Consider the following 11987-nt stretch of genomic DNA (forward strand, 5'->3'; position numbering starts at 1 on the left):
AATCCGAACATTTTGAATTTAATCCAGGTATTACTTGATCCGGTTCACCCCCGAATGACTTGATCTGAAATTCTTTTAATAAACTCGACTTGGGCTAACCCAAGCTGATCAATTAATTTGTTGGGATCAAGTTCAAAATCACGACAATCTGGCCAGATGGGCGTCCTGTTTACCCTGGTCCGACTTGATTCTTTTTTTTTTTTTTCTCCAAATAAAATTTGCTATTACAATTGCAATCATTAAAACAACTGCGTTAAATAGCTGTAACTCAGTGGCATTATTTGTAACCATAACCTGCCGGCGGTGCCTGGATGAAGCTTTTGAGCAAAAACCCACGCCGCTTATTAAACCCGCTCTAAACCCATTAGTGGCCAGACGGCCCAAATCCCAGTGCAGTGCGGCTGTGCGGGTGGTCGGCGAGTGGTGGACGCCGGCCGACGTCCGACGTTGCTAATTCGAGGTAAGTTTTTCTACCCTTTTCTTTTGCTTTCTTCTGTTCTCCTTCAATCTCTCTCTCCCTCTCTCTTTTCCCGTTTTGGATGGGGGCAGCGGGATGGTGGAGGTGGATCTAAGGCTGCCGCCGGCAACGGTTGTTGCCACCGGCGGTTGTAGTGGGGCCGCTTCCGCCGACTCTGCTGGTGGTGCGGAACCACATTCCGCTTACGATCTTTTGAAGCCGTGATCACCTATGCAAGAACCACCTATAACGAATGCTTTACCATATGCGATGTTTGCTTCCCTCGCTCTCTTGTTCTCTCGGACTATTTATCGATGTATAACTTTTTAGGATGGACTTTATTTCATTTGTTCGTTATCAAAACCTTTTTCATTGTAATATTCGTGCTGTTTGATTTTCTTGGAGTTGGATGTTTGTTCAGATGACAAACGGAGCATGTGGGATACTTATGTGGATTTATATTGCTATCGATTTATGTGACTTGTTTATATTACAGAGGAAAAGGATTTGTCAACTGTTATTTGATTTGTTATCAAAGAAGATATCTTCTTAGGCAACATTAAAATGAAAATATATTATTGAAACTAATATGTACTTAAATTCTAGCGGAATGACATTGGAATTTGTTCATTTTGCTCATTGCTTTATTTTTACTAGAAAAGTCAATGTCCTTATCTGTGGTGAGAATCGATTGCATTATTTTTAAGTTCCTGCTAGTGAAATGTGATATGGTATATTAATACTAAGCCATGGTTCCGACTCCTTGACTGCAAGTAATTCCAGGCATTGTACCTTGTGTGCATTTTTTGGTGATGTAGGAGGAGGTCGTGGTGGTGGGGGCACCTCGGCCATTCAAGTCAATTCTATCAAGATGAGTGCCATGGTGCCGTTGCCGGAACAATTCAGAGATGTATCAGTAAATCTAGTGACTGCCTCTGGAAATGAAAAATATCCTATTTCTCAGCATGTTTTCCCACCACAGTTCCGTTATCTGCAAGTCCATGGCAATCATGTTAATCTGCTTTCTGCTCCGCCTGTGACATTTGGTCCAAGACAGCTTCATGCCATTCCTGCTGAAGACATTCTTGAGGGTGTTGTTTTACCTACTACTAGCTTTGATGCTGGAAAAGATATCAGTGGTTTTCAAACATATAATGCATATGACAATTCAAGATTTTCAGACAATCCTCTTCTGAATCGATTGAACAACTCGTCTATTCCTGATATTGGTTCTTCCAGAGTTAACCAAGCTGTGCCTGCACCCACTAGCATCAATACTGAAACTGCAAGTGATTTCTCAAAGGTTTTGTGCCCTATTGAAAGTGATGATCCTGTTGAGGATATGGTATTCCCAATGGTATGACATTTTTTTACATTTTGACATGTCTTTCAGGATAACATCTGTTGATATTTTATTGATAAAATTGCATGTAAAATTTGGAAGTTTGAGGTGTCCTGCTATTTACAGATTGGATATTCAGTGCCAAGCACTGAAGAAAAGTCTGCAAGCATGCCTAAGAATGCTGAAAATGAGTTCCTCCCACAAATACATCTGTTCCTTAGTCTGTGTTTTCCATAAATTCATGTCCACTGTGTTTTCCTTAGTCTGCTCCTTACTAACTTGATTTGGATCTTAACAAATAATCTGTAATGAGGAAAGTGCTTATGAAAAGTGGCCATATTGTGACTTGTTTACTTAAATTAACAGAGTTGTACTTCACAACAAAAGCCAGATGATGATAGTGATAATTCTGCTGAGCCTAATTCAAAGGTCATGTTCTCTTCAAGGGAAGCCAGAGCTCAAGCTGCTGCAAGTAGAAGGGTAAGAGATGTCTATGCTCAACTCTACAAAGTCATAGCATAATCCATTTGTTTATTGATACAAGTATGTTACAAGGGAAAAAATAGAGCTTGAGCTCAGCCTTTTCTATTTAAACAATTGGAAAAGCCTGAATGATAGTGAAGCTTACTTTGTTTCATGAACATTTCAGTTTATATGCATGGTAACAACAGACTTTCTTTATCATGACTTTCTGTTGTGTATATACTGGCTAATAAGTTAACAAACTGTTTCCTCAAAAAAAAAAAAGTCAACAAACTGTTCTTTTCTGGTCAAGGTAACTTCTTGGTTGTATATATTGTTGTTTTCTTATTGTTCTGTCATCTTCCTAGTCAGCTGCAATTTATGAATCAAATTAAATTCATTTTTTCTTTCTTCTTGGTTGATCTACTTTTCTTTTGGATGTACCAATGGCAGCTCCACAGAGCCAGAGTTACTGCAGGAATCAAAGCATTGCAAAATTGCATACCATCTTCCGACAAGGTGACATGCATGTGTTCTCAAACTTTTGATGCAATTGTGCTGTTATGGCTATTCTTGTTTTGTTCATTGTCAGAGGATGATCGGTTATGCTGCAATCACATAATGAACATATCACCTAATGCATGCTATCATCACCTAATACATGCCATCTATAATCAGATGTCTCATGAAAGGGCAAATCAGCTAACAGCAAACATTAAGGACATAAAACAGTTTAATGGTTCGCAAAGAAAAGGATAATGTATCACTAACAAAAGTGTATGACTTTTGAGTGTTTTTTCCCAAAAAAAATATGTATATATACAATTATTATTAGTTTATTACTATTGTTGTTGTTGCTTCTGCTGTTGTAACTACTGCTATTCTTATTAGTATTTTTGTCGTCGTCGTTGTTGTTTGAGAGAAGGGGATGGAGGCCATCCGACTATAATTACCTAGGTCCCCTTAATTGGGATGAACCATCCAAGATTTTAGCCAGAACCATTGGTTATTTGGTTCTCATATGTAGTGCCTATCAGTTATTATCAGTTGTATATGATAATTATTATTGGCTATAGCATACTTCTTATTGCCAATGATAATGCGTATATATAAAAATTATTAGTCATGCCCCTTTACCTCATCTAGAAACTCTGTCCAGCATGTGCAGTGGTTAATGCATGCATGTGTATGTTTGCTTGTTTGTGTTGGTGTCCATGGTTACATTGTTACTTTGGATAGGTTTTCCCATGTTTTTATGTTATATATCTTTCCTTTAATATAGTTGGTGGTGTTCTTGAATTCTTGATGCTTACACACCATGTATATGCATTTGTTATCTTCTTGAGATGAATAGATTGTGTTATGTTCTAATAGCTTTTTCTCTATGGGTGATATGATTCTGACTTTGAATGGTTGTCATCATCTCTGATCATTGTCTACATGAGCCGGAATCTTCAATTCTTGATTCAGTCATGAATTCTCCTGATATATTAAGGAGATGCCGTGGGTGCCTTCTTCAAAAGTCTAGTGATGCCACCCATCAGATCTCTAATGTCAGGGCTGAATGATAGTTGAAACTTTGAGTTTCATATTAGCTCTAGGTTTTTGTTTCTTCATATTCTCCTCTTCATTTAAGCAATGGCAAATTGTTAAACTGCTTAGATTGAGCCTCCAATTTTGGCATATTTCTATACTTTTCAGTTCTTGTAGTGATTGATTATATGCTTGCAGGTCCTCTGGTGTTTGACCTCTGTATTTGTTAAAGCATCCTTACAGACCTGTGGAAGCTTTGTTCTTTCATAAAAACATAAGCATCCTTGAACTAGATCCGAATAAGGCCTCTGAACAATAATAACCAACTTCAGGTGGCCTTTTCTCCTAAAAGTGTATAGATTTTCACCTTTGCCTGATAGGGTTAACTTACGTCATTTTCATCTCATTTTCCTCCTTATTGGGTTTGGATGTTTGTCTATATTTTATGGTTTTTGAAGCTTTTCTTTGCTCTTTTGGGGCTGACCACATTGTTTATGCCTCATCTTAATTTGTACGTTTCATGGTATAAATCTAGTATTGCAATATCTCGCCGAGGTTGATATATACATATATGCATGCAGGCAGGCAGGCAGGTGGGCCGGTCATTATTAATACAGTAGTGCTATCTAGTGCATTAGGGCAACAAATGTTTTTCTGATCTAAAGCGGTAGGGGAGTCTCAAGCATCTCATTCAGTTCTATAGTATCAAGTTTTAATCCTGTATTATGTAGATTTATTTGTTCTCCATACTGGTCTATGTCAATTCATTGCATAAAAAGTTAATGTATAACATCGATCACTTTATATGCCATAGTTGCATGGTTCACACATCAGTTTAATTTTTTGCACTCTATTAAATGATCATGTGAGCTTTGTTCCATCCTATGCTAGGATTAAAACATTTTTTTTAAAAGGAAATTCTTTCAGTACTGTCCATGCATATTTTGCAAATACACTTAGTTGTTGGGAAATCATCTTTCATATGTAATACGCTTTTCCAATGTAACAAATATATAACTGAATGACAGAGCAAGATTCATAATACTGAGAAAAGAATTAAGTTACTTTATGTGGTCACCTTTATGACATTTTTTGGTATGGTGCACTTTCTTTAGTGGAGTCTTATCTGATCTGTCTTTTCAATTTTTTTTTTTTTTAATACTTCTACATGTAGTGCAATAGAGAATCTGCACTGGATGACATCATTGACTATATCAAGTTTTTGAAACTTCAGCTTAAGGTAAGCTTTATTCCTTTCTTGCACATGTATGGATGTATGTACAACGTACATCCATATGTATTTAGCTATATATTTTTGTATGTTCTTTGATGTTGGTATCATGTTCATAGATTTATGAAAGCGCAATTTGTCTTTGAAACAATGGAATTAATCTTTAATCGGACATATTATTATTGTTGGATATTTCTTCTTTTGTTTTCTTTTTTTGAAATAGAGAGGAATTCACCCAAATTTTAGTGATGAAATTGTGAAAAGGGAAGTCAGCCCTAAGAGGATGATTTCCAGTCACTACAATAAGTTGGATATTTTCAATAACGAAGTTTGCCTCCTGCATCTTTCTGGGATGATATGATATTCATGAAACTGAGTGTTTTGGGGAGCAGGAAACAGAATATCTTGTAGCAAGTAAATAGCTTCCATAAATTAATGGGAGAAATGAAGCTCAAGACTTGACGAGGCTTAAAAAGGTACAAAACAGCAACATGGATAGGGGGAGTATATGTTTGAATCAACTAAAACTGCATCAGGTTGCTTTGAGTAAAGGGAGTTGCTGACTAGCAAATATAATCCTGTGCAAGACAATGACCACAGAGCCCCTGAAATCTCTGAAAGAAGAGGGGAGGCTTTTGGACCTTAAAAATGGTTGGAGATCTTTTGGTGGTTGGCATTCGCTCAGAAACTAGTTACATGTTCAAATTTTTGTTTGATTCTTATTCTAACTGTCACTGAACTGAACTGTGATTGAGACCATGGATGCAATGACCTTATAGTAAGACAAAATCCCCTAGGGTTTACCATATCCAGGTTTGGTTGGCATGTAGATCATTGGATTTGGTGATCATGTGATGGGCAGCTTTTCAACCCTTAGTTGACAGCCCCATGCAATGGCGAGATTGGTGTGAAATGGATGTATCCTTTAAGTAAAATATGAATATTCATGATGGCAGTTGGATGACAATTTCTGATCATTAATTCCATAGAACTTGAGTATTGACACACAAGCTAGCCCACTACCTCACAATCACAGGATCAACATCTGATGAACATGTCACCACTTTACAATTGTGTCCACCAAAAGAGTATATATATGTATATATATAGTCGATGTACATACTCCTAAAAGGAGTAAACGACGAGGTGAGTGGCTGGTATAAAGGACATGCATGTTGATGCTAGAATGCAATTCTGTGTTTGATGTACTGTGCTAGTGCTAACAACTTATACAGATAGCATGTTATGCCATCAAAACACCATAGCCATCGAAAGCAGTTTAAAACTCGACAGATTTGCTAGCTGTTTTTTTTTTTTTTAACCTTCATAGTCACGGTAATCATTTTCAGTTATCAGTGATCCCATTCTTGAAAGTCATTTAATATCTTTGCATACCAAAAAAGTATGAAACAGATTTTCTAATAAATGTTAAATTAAGTAATATTCAGTTGTGCTTAAGCGGATTCTCATCATTATATAATTAAATCTGTTAAATTGTAGGTGTTTATTGTCAAATAATGGATCAAGATGTTTCTTTTATACAAAAAAATTCTGATTGCCTGTAGCTAGTAGGAGTTTCTGCTGATGCTCTCATGTCATATTATGGTAATATTTTGGTGAGCATTGACTGTCCTTTTCTGCTTTTAGTGATCATTTTATTCCTTCAAAGAATATGCAGTGTATGTTTCTTGCCCAGCGTGTTTTCATCTTCTAATAAAGCAAGCTAGAAAGTGATCTGATATGCAAACTAAAAATATTTGTTTAGCCTTATTTCAACCAATGCATAGACAATGCAGGAATAAAGAACTCAAGGGTTTATCATGGAGCAAAAGAGCACAGAAGTCCAAAAAAATAAGGCTGCAGGTTGCTGTTACAGCACAAAGTCACTAACATCTACATGATATGTTGAGGAATCTTCAAAGTGTTTAGTTAGACGTTATAAACTCTGATGTTACATAGCAGCAAAGAACTTTCTTTTATCTACTTTAATGTCTCATTTAGTTGGTTGATTTCATTCAAGGTCCTACTTCAAATAGGTCTCGTTCCTAGTATAATTGGATTGATCTGTTTTAGTTGAAAAGGCTGGTTGACTTGTAGGGAAGATTTAAAGAGGAAAAGAAAAAAAGACTAGGCAATCCTTGTCCTTATTTTTGCTGCAAGCTTATCTGAAACATTCGACCATATTAAGCATAAGTGATACCACATTTGATCTTGATGATCTCCTTCTATTTGCCTGAAACTTTAGATTCTCCCCATTCGCCATCTTGTCCTGTAATTTCTAAACCATCTTGTACTGCCTTTCCATCCATTTGCAGTTAGATTTGGAGAAAATGAGAACCACAGCCCTAGTGTAGGGTTTCACTTGACCTATTGGATTTTAGTTTACCAATGAAACCTATTGTGAGATCATGGTGAACTCAAACTCCCAATATACAAAAGAAGAGAACATATCCTGAAACCTTTGTTTTGAACAAGTATAATTAATTGGTCTTCTTTTTAAACCTAAGGTACTATAGCTTCCTATAGCACCTGCAAATTGCAAAACCACGACTCTGATTCCTCTTCTTCTCAAATCTTGTAATCTAGCATAGGGTTTCACCTCTTAGATTTTCTCTCTTTTTTTTTTTTTGGGTGAGTGAAACCTAGTGTGAAAACATGATGAACACAAGCTTCTGAGAATATAGAAGAATGAAAACATATCGAAACAATGGCTTCTTACAATGCAACACCTTTTTCAACAACTCCAATAATATCTTTTCTTCTTGACGCCCAAAAATGGCCATTAGTTTTCTAACTTGTGTGATCCTCATTAAATGACAGGCACTGCATCAGAGTCGGCTAAGTGGTGAAGCTACACCTTATCCTTTTGTTCATCTCGAGGTATTGGGTGCCCTATATTTTGTTTGTGACTATAATTTAAAGATTGAATTTGCAAATCTTTTCCTCTTCTCGCACTTTTGGCAGAAAAAATTATTTGGTGTCCCAATGTGTTATTAGAATTTTCTCTAGAAGTCTGCTTGAAGTTTTCTGCAATTTCTACTTTTCTGGATGATGCAAAAACATACATTGATGCACATAAACATAGGTATCCTTACAATATAAAAAAGGAATTAAAAAGCTCTTGTATTAAAACTTCCACACGTTTATGGCAGGTGTATAGAATACGTAACATACCTATTTATGCATATAATGGCTGTAAAGTTTGTCAGTATGTTCTACATGATAGGTCCTAATCACACATGATATGGTTCTGTGATGAAAATACAGAGTCGTAGACCCAATAAATATAATTGGAATTATAATTTTGGTTCATGGGACCAGATTTATGTCTTTTAGATGGTTGATCAAAACAGTCATTTTCTTCTTGTTGTTAGTTCACTTGGTATAGGACATCTTACACATCTTCCTTACGAACCTTGTATTTTGGGGCCGATCTATTTCTAGAAAAGATTGGAGGTGTTTGTCTTAAGTCTTAACCATGGAATGCCATATTGCCCCATACCGCCCAGAACGGGGTGTATCATACTATACTGGTCTCGTACCAGTACGGCGTTTCAGAGCATACCGACACTGCCATACTATACCGAACCACGTACCGATATTATAATAAGATTTTACCAGTATGGGATCCAGTACCGAGACGGCGAACCTTGGAACTCTTAACTATACTTTGGTCTAAGTGGGATTAAATATTGCTTTGTGGGGCATATGCTTCTTCCTGATAAAGTCTAATGCCCATCTACCATCCATTATTAGGTCATATGATCCTGGAGTCGCACTCTTGATGCACAAACTCTATCTCTCCTCTGCCTCCTTTGAGGGCCAGAGAGAATGGGTTGCTCCTTTCTACTAGCACTTTTGCCCCCCAAATTATAGGCTCTAGTTTTTTCTCATGAAATATTTGGAATTATTTTCCCAAACTATGTATGCACTGGTTCATAAGGAGAAACCTACATAAAGTGTCTATGTTTACAGTTAGATTGATTTTGTAGCTCCATTTCTAGTCTTGCTGATTAGGTTAGAGGCTTGATTCTCGTTTTAGCTATATGGGCGGGCAATACTGATTGATTTTTGGTGCTATTCACATTTTGGGTACAACATTCTCTAGTGGGACCCCCTCTCTCTCCCCCTGGAAAATGAAAACTTGTGTTATAAACTTGGCATTTGGAGAAATGCTTACGTTCTGATCAAGCTCTAAATATTTGTCTCTTCTACTTATTTATATCTACCTTGTATTATGTATCTTTAGAAGTTTACTTTAATTTTTAACTAAGAAGCTGTGGTTTATAGTGCACAGCTCTTTAGAAAGAGTAAATTTTTTTTAGAATTCTTCAAAATTTTGATTTAGGTACTCTCAGGTTTATGTCTATTTTTGCCACCAGATCTGGGTCCCTCTAACTTGCATGATGGGCCTGTATTCTGTCTTTGATGAATGTCGTGCACCATCTTAATAATTTGGCTTCTCTTTGTTTTCTTTTGGTGAAACTCCTAAGTTTTTTTGCAGTAATCTCTTTTCCTTTTTTTTTGCTTTTTAAAAATCTTTTAAATAAAGTTAGGATGAGTGGAAGCCCCATGAAATATTGGAATAGGAGCATGATGTTACCCAGGTTTCTTTGTGTCAATCTAGAGACTCTGCTAACTCTTTCAGTTGACAATTGGCACCCTCAGCTTTGTGTAATGGCCATTTTGGTTTTTCTCCTAGTGCATTTTGTCTCATGATAAATTTTTTTATTACCTCTAATACACTCAGAAGTGCTTGTCCTTTGCTTAAGACCTAGCTGTACAGCATTGCTCACCTTCTTACATAGGATTGTTAATGTGCTGCATGTGATCTGAGCGGATCCAAAGTTTCAATATGCCCATATATAAATCCTACCTGAAGTGACAGAAATTTAAACCATAGAGGTTAACCTGCTAATAGCCCTCCACCTCCAGAGAAGTGTTATCCCATCAAGATTGGTAAAATTATGAAGCAAACGTTAGGTGTATAACATAATGTAATCAACCTTTCTGGAGATTAGGCCAACAAATATTGTATCATGAATTTAGGTCTATAACCTTAGATATCATGTGCAAAATGTTGTAATGTGTATTTGTATAATAACTTGGAACTGTCAGTATATGTAGTATGTAACATTTAACTATTTCTAGGATTAGTGATGCTAGATTTGAATAGATCAGCTGAAAACCATTTTTTCTTCTTCAAATCATGTCTGAACAATAATAAAAAGAAGTGGTATTAATAGAAAGGTAACTGAGGTAGTCTGCCCGAGCTTGCTAATTGCATCATGCATTATAGGGTTTTGCTGCATATTAGTTCATTCCAAATGTCAGCATGGTTAATTCACAATCATAAGGGTTGGCAGGGGGATGGCATGGAGCTCTTTTTGCAAAGAGAACATCATGAAAAATATTTTCACCAATCAAAGCTACATGCATGCATTTGAGACTATCTATAAACACACTACTCTGTTGAGTTGCATTTTAAAGTTAATGTCCCTTAGCTTGTAGAAGTTTAAAATGGTCTTGTAATATAGAACAAATCTTTTGTTTGTTCACCGAGTTCTCTTAAGGTAAAAATGTTGGTATGTTGGAAAAACAATATATGATACTACTTGGTATTTATCTCCTGTATTCGTAAAAAATGAACTTAATTGTTATCTGGAAAAGTTGGCAATGTAACATTGTTCGACATGTTCTGATCCATATATGTCTGTCACTGCAAATGTATGGTTTCTATGCATAATTCTTTAGGCTATCTGGTGTGAGGGTTCTGAAAGCTTTTTCAGCAGCTTAATGAGAAAACTCTTGCATCATGTGATCTTGAAAACATCTAAAAGCATTGGGATATAACCAACCAAAATGCTAAACAGCGAGTAATCATGGAAATACTAGGAGAGAATCCCAATACCTTCATTCATTTAGATGAAGAACAGCTGTCTCTATATTGCTGCTGCAGGAGCCCTCAAAAGTTTACCTGTTCTCTATACTTGCTGTGATGTTGTTTGAATGCGAATGTAACATATGGATATGGCCATGTTCTAACAGTTTAAGGAACAAGAATAAGATATTTTTAAGGTGCAGTGGATAGGCTGCATACTGACAATGTGAGGATAATCCAATGAAGCAATGTGATAATTGGTCTTGTATCTGGCATTACCAATCTGCCGTTACTGCAGAATTTTTACAGTATTTCATCTCTGAGCTAGAGACAGTCCATGGAGATGACAAAAGATATCCATCTCTTTTCTTTTTATCAGACTGTGATATGGGAACTGCCTATACCTGAAAAATAATGTGGTTTTGCAGGGGTATGGACACTACTTGCTCCATCAACAAATGTGTGGTGAGCCTCTTGAAGAAATGATGGGGCAACTGATGATATCGAGCATGAATTCTGCAAATGAGCTGTTTGAGAGCAAGGGGTTGGCAGTCTTGCCCATGACTCTGGCATATGCCCTTCTTTGCACCAGCTGAAGGCAAACTCTTAGAAGCCAATGGTGCTTGAGTTTTGCATATTAACATTGTTATTGGCCAACTATTTTCTGAATTTTACTTGAGAAATCCTTGCGAGGAATGAGATCCATGCTTCAGAATCACATCTGATTGATTGTATAGAAATTTTGTTAATTGGGAAGTTTTGAGGCATTTGGTTTCTCTTTTCGGCACAGGTGATGTCCAGAATATAAAGCATTTACCTTGCTCAAAAATCTAGAGCATTTATGTGTGGTGTGGTAAAAGAACTGAAGCTTGCTTACCCCCCCAAAAAATAAAGAACTGAAGCTTTAGTGAGCGATTGCGCCAAGACTCGTATGACTTTATGGCATTTCATCGAACAGGAGGAGGGTGTGTGACAGGAATGGTTTGGGAATGGAAACTAAGGGGAAAGCTGGAAGTTATAGAGGTTGTTCCTCATTGGGCTCTTGCGAGAGGAGCCGGATGGGGGTGAGGGTGGCCTAGGA

General features: G+C 36.8%; 1 protein-coding gene across 3 annotated transcripts; it reads left to right on the forward strand.

Annotated features, from left to right (window-relative positions):
• Positions 1-304: 304 nt before the first annotated feature.
• LOC105057804 (uncharacterized) lies at positions 305-11722 on the forward strand. 3 transcript variants are annotated; one of them, XM_073248786.1, is made up of 7 exons: positions 305-460; positions 1276-1814; positions 2166-2279; positions 2715-2780; positions 4969-5034; positions 7846-7905; positions 11335-11721. In XM_073248786.1, exons 2-7 carry the CDS (start codon positions 1329-1331, stop codon positions 11500-11502), a joined length of 960 nt encoding a protein of 319 aa, XP_073104887.1. In that variant the 5' UTR covers positions 305-460; positions 1276-1328; the 3' UTR covers positions 11503-11721. The 3 variants fall into 3 exon arrangements, with proteins under 3 accessions (XP_073104887.1, XP_073104888.1, XP_073104889.1); XM_073248787.1 differs by lacking the exon at positions 7846-7905 and having other exon boundaries at positions 11335-11722; XM_073248788.1 differs by lacking the exon at positions 2715-2780 and having other exon boundaries at positions 11335-11722.
• Positions 11723-11987: the final 265 nt, after the last annotated feature.

This window comes from Elaeis guineensis, chromosome 14, assembly GCF_000442705.2.
Source record: "Elaeis guineensis isolate ETL-2024a chromosome 14, EG11, whole genome shotgun sequence".
NCBI classification, from domain to species: domain Eukaryota; kingdom Viridiplantae; phylum Streptophyta; class Magnoliopsida; order Arecales; family Arecaceae; genus Elaeis; species Elaeis guineensis.